The sequence below is a fragment of the Apodemus sylvaticus genome, chromosome 17, assembly GCF_947179515.1.
Source record: "Apodemus sylvaticus chromosome 17, mApoSyl1.1, whole genome shotgun sequence".
NCBI lineage: Eukaryota > Metazoa > Chordata > Mammalia > Rodentia > Muridae > Apodemus > Apodemus sylvaticus.
Window position 1 is genome coordinate 70,448,715 of NC_067488.1, and position 18,903 is coordinate 70,467,617.

At 44.9% G+C, this 18,903-nt stretch overlaps 1 protein-coding gene across 5 annotated transcripts in view; it reads left to right on the forward strand.

Moving 5' to 3' along the window:
* Racgap1 (Rac GTPase activating protein 1) overlaps positions 1 to 16,905 on the forward strand; it is a 31,286-nt gene extending 14,381 nt beyond the window's left edge. For 4 of the 5 annotated variants that reach the window (XM_052160175.1, XM_052160170.1, XM_052160174.1 and 1 more), the window contains exons 5-17: positions 1,380 to 1,449; positions 3,101 to 3,154; positions 5,080 to 5,160; positions 5,681 to 5,798; positions 6,836 to 6,966; positions 9,280 to 9,444; positions 11,328 to 11,423; positions 11,506 to 11,704; positions 14,015 to 14,120; positions 14,253 to 14,385; positions 14,593 to 14,716; positions 15,867 to 15,972; positions 16,702 to 16,905. In XM_052160175.1, the coding sequence (XP_052016135.1) occupies positions 1,380 to 1,449; positions 3,101 to 3,154; positions 5,080 to 5,160; positions 5,681 to 5,798; positions 6,836 to 6,966; positions 9,280 to 9,444; positions 11,328 to 11,423; positions 11,506 to 11,704; positions 14,015 to 14,120; positions 14,253 to 14,385; positions 14,593 to 14,716; positions 15,867 to 15,972; positions 16,702 to 16,777 (1,459 nt within the window). In that variant the 3' untranslated portion in view covers positions 16,778 to 16,905. The remainder of the gene's footprint in view (positions 1 to 1,379; positions 1,450 to 3,100; positions 3,155 to 5,079; positions 5,161 to 5,680; positions 5,799 to 6,835; positions 6,967 to 9,279; positions 9,445 to 11,327; positions 11,424 to 11,505; positions 11,705 to 14,014; positions 14,121 to 14,252; positions 14,386 to 14,592; positions 14,717 to 15,866; positions 15,973 to 16,701) is intronic. The other variant, XM_052160173.1, reaches the window with a different exon arrangement.
* Positions 16,906 to 18,903: the final 1,998 nt, after the last annotated feature.

Consider the following 18,903-nt stretch of genomic DNA (forward strand, 5'->3'; position numbering starts at 1 on the left):
GGTGAGGGAGGGGGAGGCCAAAAGCCCACCTCCCATTTGCATTCATGGTGTTTTCAGCTTTTACCTCCCATTTGCTTTCATAGTGTTTTCAGCTTTGCTTAGGATGTTGTTTCACTGTGGGAACAATTTTGATGTTGGTGTTAAATTACACATCAATGCCTACTCCTGTACAATAACTATGGACTGAGAAGGTGGAAGCAGCTCTTCAGCAATACTTGCCTTGTTTATTCTCTGGAGAGCTCTTGTGGCTGCTGGGAGCTAAGACCAGACAATCATTTTAGTTCCACAGTCACTAAAACAGTCTCAGCCAGGATTTGGGTGTAATACTTCCAGCACAATAAATAGGAAGAGGCTTATACCATTGGAGTTACTCGGTTTGTAGGCTGGTTGGTCCGTGGGGAATCTTCCTTTGTTTGCTTGGGTGAGATAGGGCCTTGGGGTGTAGCCTGCCTTTCTCTTCCTCCTGAACGCTGGGTTTAGAGCCGTGGTGCTGCTCTGCCCAGCTCATATGCAGTCTATCACTAAGAAAATATACGATTGTGATTTTTTTTTAAGATTAAAAATATGAGTGTTTATGTGTGAGGGTAACCTGTGTGTGGAAGGTGCCCATGAAAACCAGAAGAAGGTACTGAGTCCTGGAATGAGCGCTATAGAAGATTAAAGCTGCCAGGAACTGAACTCCAGTCCTGGAAGAACAGTGTGTGCTCTTACTCACTGAGTATCTCTTAGCCTTCACTCCTGCCCCAACCCAGCCCGGATTTGAGGTGGGGGTCTTTCATATTTTAGGTTGGCTTTGAACTTCTGATCCCCTACCTGTGCATCAGAAACGCTACAATTACCTGCATGGACCACTATCTCCAGCTTGGGCTTAATGTCTTCAAAAGCCAATGCTGGGGCTGGGGATAGACCCAGATAACAGAGTCTAGTATAGCTCAGTTCCCAGCACCCTGCAAACTGAGCCTGGAGTTTGTGATCGCAGCATTAGTTGCTGCAAAAGTTGAAAATCATCTCCTGTGACAAAAGAAGTTCATGGGCAGCCTGGGCTAGAGGCCTTGTCTCAGAAAAAACAAAAACAGCAACAGAACTCAAAAGCCCAGCGCTGGGTAATGCTCACTTGTAGGCAGCAGCAGACATGATTGGAATCAGATTGAACCTCAGCCTGCATCCTTGTAGTACATACACACTTAGCAAGAAAAGTCCCATGGGCCTGGCTGCAGTGCTCGCCGAGCTGGTCTGCACTTACTCCATGGAGGCCGTGCGAGCTCCCGCAGCTCAGCTTCAGCCGTGTCATATCACCTGACCAGTGCGACGGTCAGATACTGCTGGCTTTTATGTTTTATGGTGTTCTGTGTCTAACACTGTTACTGTTTTTAATCCAGACTGTCAACGATTGATGAATCTGGTTCCATTTTATCAGATATCAGCTTTGACAAGACTGATGAGTCACTGGTAATAAACATTTGATTTCTAGAGTTATCTACTTTTGTTAACCTGTTCCTGCAGGAGCATCTCTGCCCCTGTCCTTGGCTATCCTTTATGACTGTTGTATTAGCTGATTTGTTACAGATTCTAAGCTAGTAATTTAAAATATAAATTCACACAAGCTATAAGATACTGACTTAAATATTTAGTTTCTGGAGTAAGAATGTGAAATTCAGGATTTGCTTTGAGGGTAAAAATTTCTGAAGGGTTTCTGGGAGGAACCTGTAGTAATTGATTATGTCATGACTTGTTAAAGCCCTAGAAATTAGCAAGATGGACCAGGAAAGGTGTTTTCACTTTAAATTTTTGCAGTCTCATGTAGTTGGTGTGGCCATCTTGTGTCTACTGTGTAGACACAGGGAAGGCTCATTTGCTGCTGTGGAGGTGAATAGATTTGTGTCTTATTTCCAAATTAATCTGGCTCTCGAGGAAGGCTTAGCCATCCTTCACATTATTAAAGCAAACTAAAGCCCTAACTCCATCCAGAAGGGTGTGGCTTGAGTTTCTGAGCAGCGTGTTAAGCAGTTAAGCAATGGTTTGCTATGTCTAAACATGTTACCTTTTATGGGCAGCAGACCTGGTGGAATTTCTGTATAAAAGGTAGTATTTCATATACCTACTGAGATTTTAGTCTTTAATGTTGAGGAGACTGTTAGTCCACCGGTAATTTATCATTTCTGTGGAAGGCTGAAACCCCGCAAATCAAACAAAGCACAGGAAATTTTTAGTATTTGGTTTTTTGATGGAAAAGCAGATAGCAAGAACTTATTACATGCCTAGTAGTGTTTTTGCTTGTTCAACCAGAGAAGTATTAAAATGGAGAATGTCCATTTTAAGGTTATAAATATTGGGAAACCTCTTTCTGAAATAAGGAATGATACAGGACAGGTCTTAGGTATATATAATCAAACATCAGGTGAGTTCTGAGGAAAACCTCTTCAGTGTTAGCTGTTAAAATTGGACCTGATCACCCACAGCGTGGTTACTTGGCCATGAATTGAGGAACTGCAGTCTTGTGGAGCCACTGTTTGTTGTTCTTGCTGTTTCTAGGAACTGTGTTTTTAGGGGTAACCAGGAGTAAGGGAATCATGGGTAGATACTAAACTGAATGCCAGTGATTACAATAACGGAAGTGAAACTAGACTGTAGTGAAAAGCATTCAAGGGTAAACGTGCTCCTAGGACCAAGGAGGAGGGCACTGAGGGCTAAAGTTAGCTAACTTTGTAAGCGACACAGTTGACAGTAACAATTGCTTGAGGAAAGAGTCACATCTCACATGGTCAGTACAATGTCTTCTATTCTCTAAGTTCTAAAACTAATTAGAGAAGTAATGAGCAGTAAAGACCCAGGCTCCTGAAGTGATCACGACAGGAGCTGGCTCTCTGACCTTCCCTGTCTCTGCGGCATTGCTTCCTGATTCTGTTACAGTTGCTTCAATATGTGAAGGAAGCCTGTTAACTTAACTGCAGCTTTGGAACAAATGCCAGAGACCTTCTTAATTTTCCTCTCCTGGGGCTCTAAGTTAAGTAGTCCTACTTGTTTGCTACAAGTTTATTTGCGTAGGATTTATGAGTGACCCAACCATGGGAAGAGATTGACCTGGTTTAATTGCCAACAGGACTGGGATTCTTCTTTGGTGAAGAATTTCAAAATGAAGAAGCGAGAAAAGAGGGTATGTATGTCCCTGTGGCCCGTCCGCCCCAGTGGGCTTGAAGCACGGCAGTACATGCACTATACCTCCTCATCACACGCCAAGTGCACACACTGTGCCTCCTCACCACACGCCAAGTGCACGCACTGTGCCTCCTCATCACACGCCAAGTGCACGCACTGTGCCTCCTCACCACACGCCAAGTGCACGCACTGTGCCTCCTCATCACACGCCAAGTGCACGCACTGTGCCTCCTCACCACACGCCAAGTGCACGCACTGTGCTTCCTCACCACATGCCAAGTGCACGCACTGTGCCTCCTCACCACACGCCAGGGTGGCCTGAACCCCTCTCTAAGCCAGCCTTCGTCTTTCTGCCTCAGACTTCCTGGTGCCTGGAATCGAAGTCTTTGCCACCAGGCTCAGATGTTTAGATGTGTTATATTTTATAGAATAAGAGGGTTGTTTTGCCTGACATCATGTCCCATATTGTCATCCTCACACAAAGAAGGTTGAGTCAGGAAGATCATAATTTGAGGCCAGCCTGGGCTACTTATCAATATGAGACCAGGTTGAACTACATTTACAACAGGCCTGAGAGATGGCTTGCAGTTAGAAGCACTGCTCTTGTAGAGGGCCTAGATGGAGTTCCCACATGGTGACTCACAAATGTCTGACACCCCAGTTTCAGAGGACCCAATGCCTTTAGTAGCCTTTGTGGGCTATAGTCATGCGGGTGGTATGCACACATGCATGTAGGCTCATACTCATATACATAATACCAACATAAACATCAAGAGAAAAGCCAACCAACAAAAGTCCCTATTGGTAATAGTTATTCTTTTTGGGAAATTTGGATACAAAATTGACACATCTCTAGACATTATTAAGCATAATCACAAAATGTAGGTCAGCTGTGGTGGTGCCTACTTTTAGTCCAGGCAGAGGCAGGTGGATTTAGCACAGCCTTTGTCTTCAGAGCAAGTTCCAGGACAGCCAGGACTATATCAAGACAAGCACAAAATGCAAATGAATTATGCTACTGGGGCAATACTTTTTTAACTTTAAAATTTTATTCCCTGGGCGGTGGTGGCGCACGCCTTTAATCCTAGCTCTTGGAGGCAGAGGCAGGCGGATTTCTGGGTTCGAGGCCAGCCTGGTCTCCAGAGTGAGTTTCAGGACAGCCAGGGCTACACAGAGAAACCCTGTCTCGAAAAATACCAAAAAAATCTACACACACAAAAAAAAAAAAAAGAAAGAAAGAAAGAAAAAATTTTATTCATTACTATTGTGTGTATTGATGTGGCCATGTCAGTGCAGGCACATGCATACTTACCTCAGTGCACGTGGGTTGCTCTTCTCCAAGCCCCTGTGGGTTCTGGGAATCCAGCTCAGGTCCTCAGGTTTGCACAGTAAGCACCTTTGCCCACTGAGCCATCTCACCAGTCCCATAGGGCCATAGTGATACTGCTTGAAGTAGAGACTCAGGGCAAGATTCTACTTTAGTTTATTTTATGGGTCTGGGCTACATCTTCATAGAGTGAGAAAGAATATATTTGAGTTTGGTTTGAGTTGTCATGTGAATTTTTTATGCAAGACTTTTGTGCTCTAATATCTGTTTCAGAAGCAGCATGTGTATAATGGGATATGGAGCTCTGTCTGTGCTGACGTGCTTAGTGTATTTGATGTGTTTCCAAAGACTTCATGTCCGTAGATAGGATTATAGTTCTACTTTTTCTGATTCTGTCTCAAAAGCTTGTCTCTTTTTTTCTATAGTTCTGAAAGCATTTTTGTGTTTGTTTAACAGACGCCCTGTGAGAAAGAACACATTGTTATTTATTGTAGCCCTGGTTCTTAGAACTTGCATGTACTGTCTGATAGGATTACTGTGTTTTCTGGGTTTCAGTTCTACTTGACACCAAAGTTTTGCTCTTATTCCCTCTCCAGCGCTCCAGCAGTAGACAGTTCATCGACGGCCCTCCTGGGCCTGTGAAGAAAACGTGTTCCATTGGCTCTACAGTAGACCAGGTAAGAGGAGTCAGGGCCAGAGAAGTGGGGTCCTAAACACACCAGGAGTTAGTAGATCTGCATAGTGTGGTAGCAGTCAGTATTACTAAAGTGTTATTTAAGGGACGTTAGAGAGTTGTATATGTAGTAAGATCCTTTATTGTCCGTCTGAGTGGACATTAGTAGGAACTGTCAGCTCAGCTGACGGCACACGCCTTTAATCCCAGCACTGTGGAGACCCGATACAGGTAGATATCTGCAAGTCTGAGGGCAGCTTGGTCTAACATTAGTTCCAGGACAGCCAGAGCTACAAAGCCACAAACCTGTCTCAAAACAAACAAGAAAAAAAAGTCAGAACTGTCAGCTGTAGGTCTGACTGTCTTTTGCTGTATCTATACTCCTGCAGTATATAAGATTTCAATTTAAGGGCTTAGGGCTGAAGGTCTTATTCAGGATTTGGGAATTTTTACCTACTGGAAAATACCTATATAGAAACAAAGGTAGTCTGTTTATCTTTCTTTCATTATGACTTTTGTTTCAGGCAAATGAATCAATAGTTGCAAAAACCACAGTGACTGTTCCCAGTGATGGTGGACCCATTGAAGCTGTGTCTACTATTGAGACATTGCCATCCTGGACCAGGAGTCGAGGGAAATCAGGTCTGATGGACTTATAGCTACATTTTACCCTTATTTCCACAGAGCTGGCTGTGGTGTCACATAGCTGTAATCTGATCACTTGGAAGCTGAGACAGGGGATTGGTAGTTGGCAGATAGCCTAGGCTTCATATTGACTTCAAGACCAGTCCTTGCATATATGGTGAGACGGAAATCCAGCTGCTCTTACAGAGGACGTAGGTTTAGTTCCTAGCACCCAGAGCGTGCCTTATAGTCATCTGTAACTCCAGACCTAAGGAATCAGACGCACCCTCTTGGTCTCTTTGGGCACTACTATATACCTGTGGTGCACAGATTCATTGAGACAAGCACTCAATACACATAAATAATAAAAGTCAAAAAAATTTAAAAAGAAGGAAAAAAGGGCAAAAAGAAAAGCCAGGCATGACATCTTATACCTGAAAGTGAGTTGAACCACATAGGTTCTGAGACAGGCAAATCAATCATGTTTGAGACTAGCTTTGGCTACCAAAACTAAATAAAACACTGGTTAAAATTGAGAGTTGGTTTCTGAGCAGCCTCTTGAGACAGGATGTGCTGGGGTAGGAAGTTCTCACTGCCTGCCTGATGCTGCCCTGAGAGGTGTCTGCTGTCCTTTCCTTCTGGGCGGCTGGACAGGCTGGATGCACTACTACTGGAGAATTGTAGCTTTTCTTGGAAACTGTGTGTGTGTGTGTGTGTGTGTGTGTGTGTGTGTTTACTACTCCTAGTTATATTAAAAGTGATGTTAATGGGACTGGAGAGATGATTCAGCGGTTAAGAGCACCGGCTGCTCTTCCAGAGGTCTGGAGTTCAATTCCCAGTAACCACATGGTAGCTCACAATCATCTGTAATGGGATCCGATGCCCTCTTCTGGGGTTTCTGAAGAGAGCAATGGTGATGTACTTATCTGCATAAAATAAATAAATAAATCTTTTTTAAAAAGTGATGTTTAAAGGAGAAAATTAAAATGGGATTAAATAAAATTCTTAAGGATAAACATTTTTATGACAAAAGTTTAAGTTTGATTGTTTTCTAGGACCTTTACAACCTGTGAACAGTGACTCTGCTCTGAACAGCAGGCCACTGGAGCCAAGAACTGAGACAGACAATTTGGGCACTCCTCAGAATAATGGAGGCATGCGTTTGCATGACTTTGTCTCAAAGACGGTAAGTCTGACTGACTGGCTTCATTTCCTCTGAGGCAATTAGTGTGTTTTGGAGACAGGTTCATTCTTTGTAGCCCAGGTTGGCCTCCTACATGCTGGGATTACAGCACCTTCTCACCTCTCCTGTTTATCTTTTTATTTAGGGGGTCTGCGGGCATTCTTTCTCTTTGTTTAGCTTGTTTTGTTTCTTTCAAGACAGAGTTTCTCTGTGTAGCCCTGACTCTATTGGAATTAGCTGTACCAAGATGGCCTTGAACTTGAGATTTATCTGCCTCTGCCTCCCGAGTGCTGGGATTAAAAGGGTACACAACTACACCTGACTTTATTTAGCTGATTTTACATACAATTCCACATACTAATTTTATTAAAGGAAATGACTATTTTTCGTGTTCCTTGCTGAGTGGGGCGTGCGCATGCCATGGCTGGTTCTCCTTATGCCACGTGCATCCTGGGAATTGAACTCCGGCCATTAGGCTTGGTGGCAGGTGCCTTTACCCATAGGACGTTTGGTAGAGCAGTTGAACTCTTAACTGCTGAACCATCTCTCCATTCCCCTTTTTCATTTTCTTTAAAATTACCTTGCATGATATTGCTGATCTTAATGTAGGCTGTCAGATCATTTGGAGTGGGAATTATAGTCAATTGTGACCTGCCCAATATGAATGCTAGGAATTGAACTTGTGTCCTTTGCAAGAACAATAAATGCTCTTAGTATCTGAGTTGTCTTTCTAGCTCCATTGGCCTCTTCCATGTTGGAAGTATAGGTGTGAGCTACCATTGCCTGGCTTCATTCATCCACTTAAATGTGCAATTCATTGATATTCAGTGTAGTCATCTAATTGGGTATCTATCAACATTAGCAATTTTAGAACATTTTTACCATCCAAAAATGAAATCCTAAACCTAATAGAATTTCCCCCAGCCATCCTGTGCCACACCAATATCCAGTAGCCATAGGCTGCCACCATAGACACCACTGGTGTCTCTATTGTAAGACATTTACTATACACAAGGTATATAGTATGTGTGTATTTGTGTCTGGCCTCTCTCAGTCATCCCTGATGTAACCTGTTTGCTTATTTCTCTTTGTTTGATGAATGATGTTCCCCTGTATGGAAAGCATAGGCTGCATATCCATCCATCAGTGGAGAGAGCTTTAGGGTTTTCCATCTTCATGCTAGGAAGGATGCTACATGTGTGCACAAATGTCATGCAGACATTTTCATTTCTGTTGGGTATGTGCATCTAGAAGTGATATTGCTGCCTCCTGTTGTAGCTGTGCTTAATTTTCTGAGGTTCTTCTAGACTTGCCCTCATGTGGCTACTGTATTTTACATTGCTGAGTAATATGAGTTTCAGCTTCTCTAGATCATGTTAACACTTATTAAAAGTATGACATGCCCATACTTTTGAGAATTTAGACATGCATGTAGTGTGTGGAGATCATATTCTCACTGTTCACTAGCCCCCAAAACTCAACATGCCCCACTCAACATCATGTCCTCTTTTTATGTTTTTTAAAATATATTTATTTTATTTATTTATTTAAAATTCTTTAATTTCTGTTTATGTGAGTACACTGTAGCTGTCTTCAGAGACCCCAGAAGAGGGCATCGGATCCCATTACAGATGGTTGTGAGCCACCATGTGGTTGTTGGGAATTGAACTCAGGACCTCTGGAAGAGCAGTCAGTGCTCTTAACTGCTGAGCCATCTCTCCAGTCCCTATTTTTTATTTTTTAATAATTAATTGAGTCTAATTAGTGCTGCTGTGTATGCATGGGTATGAGGATTCATGCACTGGAGCATGAAAAACTTCCCAGCATCCTCCAGAGAACAACTCTCCTACCTTCTGCAGCATGGGTGGGGGAAGGGCTCATAAGGAGCCACCTCTCCACCCCTAACTGAGGAGGAATTGGCAGTGTTGGCCTTTTTTCTTCTCTTCCTCCTCTTTATCTTCTTCTTCTTCCTCCTCCTCCTCTTCTTCTTCTTTTTATTTTTATTTTTATTTTTATTTTATTTTTTTGTGTGACAGGGCTTCATTTTGTAACCCTGGTTGTTTTGAGCTCACAGAGATCAGTTGCCTTTGTCTCCTTGGACTTGAATTAAATCATGTGCCACCATGTTCACCAGACCACTACTATTATTAAAATGAAGAAAACAAGACCTATTTTACAAATTTTTTTTGTGGGAATTAAATTAAAATGTGTGATGGGCCTTAAATGTTGTTTCATACATACTGTGTGCTTAATCCATTTGGTTGACAATAACTGTAGTTCATATTATTCTATGCTTCTGCCCTGCTTTATCTTCAGGTTATTAAGCCTGAATCTTGTGTTCCGTGTGGAAAGCGGATCAAGTTTGGCAAGCTGTCTCTGAAGTGTCGAGACTGTCGTCTGGTCTCGCATCCAGAATGTCGGGACCGATGTCCCCTTCCCTGCATTTCCCCCTTGGTGGGAACTCCAGTTAAGATTGGGGAGGTAAGACTCCAACCTTCATTTGTTACTTTAGTCTTTAAAAGGCATAGTGTCAGGTTTTTTTTTTAAATTATTGATCTCAGATAAATTTTCCCTCCATGAAAAATGAATAGAAATAGTAAAATGTTGACTTGCAGCAGGATCTTGTTTGGGTTTTTCTATTTAATAACTTTCCCAGGGTAGGTCCCTCCTCCCTCTGCTCTTCCTCCTCCCTCTGCTCTTCCTCCTCCCTCTCCTCGCCCTCCTCCCTCTCCTCGCCTAGGAAGACTTCACACACACATAGTAGGCATTCTTCTAGCCCACCCCTGGTGCCTACCATTTGACTCTACAATTGTGAACCCAAAGCTGTTCTTGTTTTATTAGTTCTCCAATCCTCAGTCCAACCCAGTGAGTTCTTTTTTATTCTCTTTTTTCTTCTTATTGTTATTCATATTTTGATTTTTCAAGACAGGGTTTCTCTGTAGCCCTGGCTGTCCTGAAACTTGCTCTGTAGACCAGGCTGGCCTCAAACTCAGAAATCCCCCTGCCTCTGCTTCCTGAGTGCTGGGATCAAAGGCCTCTGCTACTATGCCTGTTTTATTTTATAAACATTATCAGTTTATTTAGGTCTAGTCCATAAACTGAAAGATTGATTTAATTATTATTATGTATATGTGTGTATGCACACTCGAGGACCAGAGCCTCTCTGGCTGTGGTTATAGGTAGTTATAAGGTGTGTGACATTGGTGCTCGAATTGAATTCAGGCCCTCTGCAAGAGGACTCTTAACTTGAGCCATCTCCATGCCCAACTGAAATTCCTTAACATTGGAAAGAAGATGTGAAACCCTGGCAGTGTCAGAGCTGCTCCGTGCTAAGGTGCAGCTTGTGTATTGTCTGTGTTAAGTGCAGAAGTCTTGAGTGTACTCTTAGTTCAAACCTAAGTCCCATCTTCTCATCTGTGGAGCGTCCCCAGGCCACTTTCTCCCCTGCAGACCACATCAGAGCAGCCCTGTTGCTTCTGTACCCGGCTTTAGATGCTGACAGGCAACTGAGTAGTGGCTACTTCTTGTTGAGTGCAGAGCTAACGTAGGCCTAGCCACGACACGGGTGGGAGGATTGTTACCTTCAGTAGGCAGGGGGTATGCTGGGATCCGTTCTCAAAGATCAACAGCTCAGGATCCATACAAAGATGTGCTTCCCCAGATGTGCTGGGGGGGTTGAAGCCGTGGCTGTGCTGCCTGCCACACCCAGCTCACCTTGTGATCTCTTCTGTGCTTGCATCCTCTTGTCTTGAGTACAAAAGGAAGTAGTCTTTGGCGGCGTTGTTACCTGCTCACGAACAGTGTGGTTCTCTATAAGCCACCGTGTGAGGACAAGACCAATGACTAAGTTCTTTGTTTCTGCCCTGAGGCAGGGCTCACATAGCCTAGGATGGCCTCAAACTTACTATGTAGATGACTTCAAACCCTGCTTCTATCTCCAGTGTGCCGGAATAGCACGCGTCGATCGGCACAGGATCAAGATCAGGGCCTCTCGCATTCAGGCTTCCTCTCTAATAGAGCTGGGCCTCACTCCTCCGAGATCCTTCAAACATTCTGTTACTGTTTAAACTATGTATGGGGTCGGGTATTTGCACATGAGTTCAGGTACCTCTGGAGGCCAGAGATGTCAGATTCCCCTGGAGCCACCTGATGTGGGTGCTGGCAAGTGAACCGAGGTCCTCCTGGAAGACAGTACATGGCTGTAACTGCTGGCCATCTCTCAGACCCCACGTCTGTTTTAGCATGTACTTGTAGAATAGGAATTCAGAAGCTGATACAATTTCCTGGTGTTTAGTGAGAACTCTTTGCATGAGGTCTTCCTCTCTTGGTCTCAACAGTGTAAATAATAAAGCTCCTTCTTCCAGGGGATGCTGGCAGATTTTGTGTCGCAGACTTCCCCGATGATCCCTGCTATTGTTGTCAGCTGTGTGAATGAGATTGAGCAGCGAGGCCTGACTGAGGTGAGGAGACGACGTTGCTCAGGGTGAGTTTGTTGTCTGTAATGGTAATTTGGACGTTCCTAAACAAGTGTCTTCATAACAGGCAGGCTTGTACAGGATCTCAGGCTGTGACCGGACAGTAAAAGAGCTGAAAGAGAAATTCCTGAAAGTGAAAACTGTCCCCCTCCTCAGCAAAGTGGACGATATCCATGCCATCTGCAGCCTCCTCAAAGACTTCCTTCGGAACCTCAAAGAACCCCTTCTGACCTTTTGGCTAAGCAAAGCCTTCATGGAGGCAGCAGGTAAGGGCAAGCCTTGATTGTGGCATCAGCTGATTCCAGAACTGGACTGTGTTCACACACTTTACTAATGTTTCCACCTGCTAATGGAGTGCGGAGGTGAGGTAGGGTGCTCAAACCGTTGGGCGGGTGAGTGACGGAACACGCCTCCCACCATGCCTTTTCTTCCCTTACCCAGGCGGGCTGACAGGCACTCACCCTGTGGTTGAGCACTGGCTTCTCTTCCAAAGCATCTGGTTTTGATTCACAGCTTCTGCATGGGTGGGTCACACCATCTGTAAGCCCAGACCCGAAGGATCTATCGTCCTCTTCTGCCCCTCTGAGGCACCACATAAATGTCGGCTGTGTACCAGCTCACGTAGACTAAAGGGAAGAACTAAACTAAATTAGACTTCTTAGGGCTCACTATTGATTTTAGGTCTTGGTTGGGTTTTAGGTTCTTAGCTGGGTTTTGAAAACAGAACCAGCTTTGATTCTTTTCCACCACAGACTTTGTTATCAGCCTGTAAATACACCCTAAATTTGATATTCGTCAAATTTGAGTCCTGGTACTCAGCTGTCCTCAGAATATGCTAAGAACCTGCTAACAGTCAGCACTTGGGAGGCAGAGGCAGGCAGATTTCTGAGTTCGAGGCCAGCCTGGTCTACAAAGTGAGTTCCAGGACAGCCAGGGCTATACAGAGAGAAACCCTGTCTCGAAACCAAAAAAAAAAAAAAAAAAAAAAGAACCTGCTAACAGGTTGTCACGTTTCTGCTTCTGCCCCTACATGAGCGTGTCCGTGTGGTGCTGGTGTGGACCTTTCTCAGTCTTAGTTACTTGATGGCCCTTTTGTCTCTGTCCACCATTTTATTTTATTTTATAATTTTTGTTTTGTGCAGGGCAGTGGTGGCGCATGCCTGTAATCCCAGCACTCTGGTAGGCAGAGGCAGGCGGATTTCTGAGTTCGAGGCCAGCCTGGTCTACAGAGTGAGTTCCAGGACAGCCAGGGCTATACAGAGAAACCTTGTCTCGAACAAACCAAATCCAAAAAACAAACAAACAAACAAACAAACATTTGTTTTGTTGTGTTTTTTTGAGATAAGATTTCACTGTGTATTTCCCTGGAACTCACTTTGTAGCCCAGGCTGGCCTCAAGCTCAAAGATCACCTGTTTCTGCTTCCTGAATGCTGTGATTAAAGCCACGCTACACCATGGCCCAGCTTGACCATCATTTTTAGACTAACTCCAGTCTTTTACATGGGTGAAGAGACCTGTGTGACTTGGCGTCTGGTTATTATCTCCAACACCATTTTCTTAATACCCCTCCTTCCTCTTTTCTAATCCTGGAGTCTTGGATTTCTTTTTATTTTATGTATATAGGTGTTTGTCTGTGTACCACATGCACACAGTGCCTACAGAGGCCTGAAGAGGGTGTTGGGTCTCCTGGAGCTGGAGTTAGTCAGTTGTGAGCTGCTGTGTGGGTGCTGGGAACTGAACCCAGGTCCTCTGGAAGAGCAGCCTGTGAGTGCTCTTAACCACTGAGCCATCTCTCCATCCCAGAGTCTTGGCATTCATAGCACACACCCACCTCAGGTCCTTCGTGTTGCTGTAGTCTTAGCACCAGCAGCATCTCCCTGGATATCTCTGGAGTTTGTTCTCTGTAGTTCTTTTCCCTCCCCAGTTTCTCTTCATATATTTGTCCTTAGAAACATGTTTCCTGAACCAGGTGTATGACATGGTAGTCCCATAGGCAGGATGACTGGATGCTTGAGACCAGCATTGGCTACATAGTGAGTTTGAGATTGGAGTAGACTCCCTGGGACCCAGTTTTTAAAGCCAAGGCTAAAGCCCACCTTTCTGACCGTCTGTGAGAAGCGGCAGTCCTGTTGCTTTACCATGCCATGTGCTTGTTTTCTTTATTTCATGGACGCTGCCTGACATGTGTTCTGTTTTTACTTTTCCTAACCAGCCCTTTAAATTGAGTATTTATTCCATGAAACAAGGCCTCTTTTTGTTTGCATTATCCTTACACTTAAATACATAGTAGGTCCATAAATGTCATCTGAGTGTTGATGGTTTATCACTTCAGCTGTGTGTCTTCCCAGCAGATGGTTGCCACCTGCTTTCTCTAACTGCAGCCATGAGTTTTAGGAAGTTCTGACTTCTCATTGAACTGTTGGCCAGTGTCCTGCCTGCTAATGAAACTAGAGTTTGGTGCTGTCATGAACCGCATCAGAAGTGTCAGTGTATAGGTGGGCCTTTGTGGTCGATAGCTTTGAAGCCGCTGTGCAGGGGAAGAGTTTGGGCCTTTAGTGCTTTCTTGTCTTTACAGAGATAACAGATGAAGACAACAGCACAGCTGCCATGTACCAGGCTGTCAGTGAGCTGCCCCAGGCCAACAGGGACACGCTAGCCTTCCTCATGATCCACCTACAGAGGTTAGTACAGCAGACTTAGTCTGTGAGCTGGGAGTCTTCCAAGGAGAAGACAGTATGGACAGCGAGTTGTTTTCTTATAGAATGTATATTTTAAGAGGAATAATATGTTTCTTAATATAATCTTTTATTCAGAGTGGCTCAGAGTCCAAACACTAAGATGGATATTGCCAATCTAGCTAAAGTCTTTGGCCCTACAATAGTCGCCCATACTGTGCCCAATCCAGATCCAGTGACAATGTTCCAGGACATCAAACGTCAGCTCAAGGTAGGGTTCATGCGTGCACACACAGACTCAGGTCTGAGCTCTGCAGTGCACTAACAGAGCATCATGACAGAAATAGCCTTGTGTGGTGAGCACATGCAGTGGGCAGATGGGCTGCCAGGATCCCCAGCCTGGGCTGCATGGTGAGACTGAGACACTCACCTACAGCGGATCGGATCGCTGCAGTAAGGCTGGCTCTGTGCCCTGTAGGTGGTGGAGCGCCTGCTCTCTCTGCCCCTGGAGTACTGGAATCAGTTCATGATGGTGGACCAAGAGAACATTGACAGCCAGCGTGGCAATGGAAATTCAACCCCACGCACACCAGACGTTAAAGGTCAGTTCTGCCTGACGGAGTTTGCGGCTTCTCCGGGAGCTCGGCCTGTGCCCGTTTCCCTGAGCTTCCTTCCAGCTGTCTGGGCTGGGTACTGAGTACCTGCAACCCTCATAGGAAGTGAAGGCCGAGGCAGAGAGCCGGAGCCATCCTCAGCTGCGCGAGGTCAGCGCCATCCCGGGTCCCACGAGACCCTCTCCCAAGTCCTAATCAGCCCACCAGCTTGAAAAGTCCATCTTGAAAATTCCATCAGTTTTTCATAGTTATATAGAGTCCGGTCCGTTGCCATGGTATTCGCAGGGTTGAAGTCCTGCTTTAGGTTTGTTAGCATATTTTATTGATTTGTTTTCATTTTTGAAGATTGTTACATTTTATTTATGTGTGGGTGCAAATGCCATGTGCATCTGTGGAGGTCAGAGGACAACTTGAGGGAACTGGTTGGTTGGTTCTCCCTCAGTGTGGGTCCTGGGGATTGTGCCTTTGCACAGGCACCATCTCACTAGCCTGCCATCTGATTCTTAGGTGACAGTGCCATTCTGTCGCCATGCGTAGAATGGTTTTATTCCCACCACATAGACATATTAAAGCTTCTCTTTAAGAAAAGTGTTTTGACCCGGGCAGTGGTGGCGCACGCCTGTAATCCCAGCACTCTGGGAGTCAGAGGCAGGTGAATTCTGAGTTTGAGACCAACCTGGTCCACAGAATGAGTTCCAGGACAGCCAGGGCTATACAGAGAAAACTTGTCTTGGAAAAAAACAAAAAAACAAAACAAAAAAACCAAATCCAAAAAACCAAAAAAGCAAAAAGATAAGTGTTTTGGTTTTCTTTGGGTTTTTTTATTTTTGTAGTATATGTAAAAGTCAAATGTTCAGATGTTAGACATATGAAGTTTGGAGTTGGGAATTGTCTGAATCAGGAAGTAAATCTCAGCTGTTTATGGAGTGGTTGCCTGGATAGTTCAGAAGATTCAGGAACAAGTTACAAAACAAGGGCAGAAATGACCTGTGGACCTCTGCGTGTCTGACCTTCAGAGGCCAGTCAGCATAAACCATCCATCTTCAAATCAGAGGCCAGTCAGCCAAAACCATCCATCTTCAAAAGTACTTTTTTGTCCCCCATTCATATTAAGAATATGTCTCAATTTTATTTGAAGTGAGTTTATTGGGGCCTGTGACCACTCCTGAATTCCAGCTTGTCAAGACTCCTTTATCAAGTTCCCTGTCACAGAGATTGTACAACCTCTCCAAGAGTACACCCAGGTATGCAGAACTACAGGGGTGAGTTTGTGTCTGTGTGCCCGTGCGTGTGCCTCTATTCTCTCCCTCCCTCCCTCCTTCCCTCCCTCCCTCCCTCCTTCCCTCCCTCCCTCCCTCCCTCCCTCCCTCCCTCCCTCCACGTGCGCGCAAATGAGTCACAGCAGCATGCTGAGGTCAGAACATACTCTGTAGGAATCAACTCTCTCCTGCTATGTAGTTCCCAGGAATTGACTCAGGTCTTCAGGGTCAAGGACAGTAGTTTATTGAAGCTATATTGAGGTCTGTTGGGCCTGCAGTCCCAACAGTTCTAGCATTTAGGAGACTGAGACAGGAGAATCACCATGAATCCAAGGCCACCCAAGGCCTTATCTAACAAAGTAAATGAAAAGAACAACTGGACTAGAAGTGAGAACTCTGTCAGATGAAGGTCTCAGCGGTGACCGTCCTGCTGAGTCAGCAACACCTTACAGACAGTTCCCATGTTTAGTTCTTTATATCAAGTAAATATATATATCAATGTTTTTAAAGAATTCATATGCATATATAATATGTGTGTGCACCAGGGCACCCACTTGGAGAACAACTTTTTGAAGTTCTTTCCTTCCGCTTTTATGTAGGCTCTAGGGATGGATCTCAGGTCGTTGGATGTAGACAGTAATTGCCTTTCTTCATGGGGTCACTCACCGGCCTGTAGAACACTTTTCTGATTTGTTCTCTCTAATTTACTTTTAGATTCGGGAACAAGAGCAAGTCTGCCACCAACTTAGGTCAACAGGGCAAATTTTTCCCTGCTCCGTACCTCAAGTAAAGCAGTCCTGCCCAGCGCCCAGCCCAGTGTGTGCTGACTGCAGGAGACACACCCGTTTGCTCTTCTGCCTCCTGTGTAATTACTACTTTTAGCATTTTCAGGCTTTAAATAAAGTTTAATGCATTTGAGAGTTTGATTGTTATGTAGCTCCCTGTCAGCTGGAGGCTGAGCACCTTGTCCTAGTTGTTGGGAGCTTTAAAACTGAAGCTCTTTACCAGGACAGAGGGGAGATGGGGGTGGGGTATCCCTTTGGCTTAAAGCCAAACACTGCTCAGGAAGTGACCTTCCTGAGGTGTGACTTAGACAATGGCAGAAACTGTACGTCTTAGGTAAACAGTCTTAGTTATCTCAGGACAAGAGGTTTTGGGACAGGATAGAGCTGCAAAGAGGCCATAGGATGGCCCCTTCTCAGAACCCAGTTCTTCTTCCTTCAGGGCCTGACAGGAGGCTTGGAGCCTCAGTGGGTAGGATAGGCCGAGGCACTGATCTGAGGATGCTTCACTTCCGTTTGGATAAGCTGAGTTGTAGAAAGTGCCACAGGCTATGATCACATGTCCATGCTGGCTCTGGCAGCCTCTTCCTGGAGTTTGCAGTCGACTGAAGTCAACGACAGATTGATCTAAACCCGAGTTTATTCTGATGACTGACCCCCTAGTTCTTTGTCCGGTGCAGCCTGTTTAAAGTCAGCTAGCAGTTCAGAAGACTTTTCATATAGCAAGAAAGTTTGTTGCTTCTATCTTTGCACTTTGGATGGTGAACTTTTTCCATGAAACAGACACATATATGTGAACATTGGCTTTTTTTGGTTAGCATTTTCCAGTGTTCAAAATGGCTTCCTTCCCTGGGATATTTTCTGACTCATACTAACCCTTATCTGTAACATGTATTTGGAATATTATGTGGAAAAAATAAATAGCTTTTTCCAGATGGTAGCGTTGTTGGTTTTCTTGTCCTTCAGCCCCTTTCTGAAGATCTCTTCCCAGTGTCCTCAGTCTGGTGTCTGCATTTCCCAGCTGACCCTAAAGTAAAACCTGGAGAATGGTGTTCTCATTCAGTCTGTTTTTCTTAACTGAATTCCTAGATTTGTCATCTTCTTGTTTGAAGAAAGCATTTTAGGCAAAAAAACCAACAATAACAACAAAAAAAAACCCCAACTTTTTAAACTAGTCTTTAGGGATCAGAATGGTGCAGATTTAAAGAAAAAATTGCAGCTGGCTGGCTGCCTGGAGCATCCCTCACTGCTGGAAGTGACTGTGCCGTGAGCCGGGATGATTAACTGAGGGCTCCGCACTCGGAGCTCAGGCGCTGGTGAGCAGAGTGTATCTAAGATTGAACGCAAGCAGTTGCAGGCTTAATGTGTAGCAGAGGCGAGAGGAGGCAGCCGACTGGCTTTTTTCCCAGGAGGGGGCAACTCTCACAGCAGGGCCCATCTGCCTCAGCAAATTGACAGAAGTCGGCCGGCGGCCTCCCAGACCCTTCACACGTGCCTGCTAGCTTTCTCTAACTCTGCCCTAGATGGGCCCTTCTCCTCCTGCCAGGGCAAGCTTCACGTTGGCCTGAAGTCACTAATGGAGAGGAAGTCGATGAGTTGTGTGACATCAGTGAAGGCAAGACTACCCTGTGCAGGGATGGACGGAGGGACAGCCCCGGAATGAAGAAGGAAATGGCCGCGTGGGCCACTTGCAGGCTTGAGCTAGGCTGAGAGGCCTCAGCTATGGGGATGATTCTGAGGTTAGCGGAGGGAATGCACCTGCTTTCCATTTCAGCGGCTCCTCACGCGACAGCTCAACTATCAAGGGCCTTTCTAATTAAAGGGGTCCGAGTTCTGAAGTGGCTGGACCGGTGTCTCTTGCTCGTAACACTCTGTCAAACTGCCACTTCATCTCTCTTGTTTAAGACCATGTCTCTCTGGCCCAGGATGGCCTAAAGATGTCTGTGCCACCTAGAATTACTTCACTGTTGACGTTCCTTGTCTTTGATGCAATTTTTATTTTTATTTATTTGGAGGCAGTGCCTCCATATCTCTGGAACTTGGTATATTGTCTAGGCTGCCTTTAGGGCTTTCCTGTTGCCTTAGCATTCCAAGTTCTGGGATCATAGCTGTGAACCACTATTCCAAGGCTACA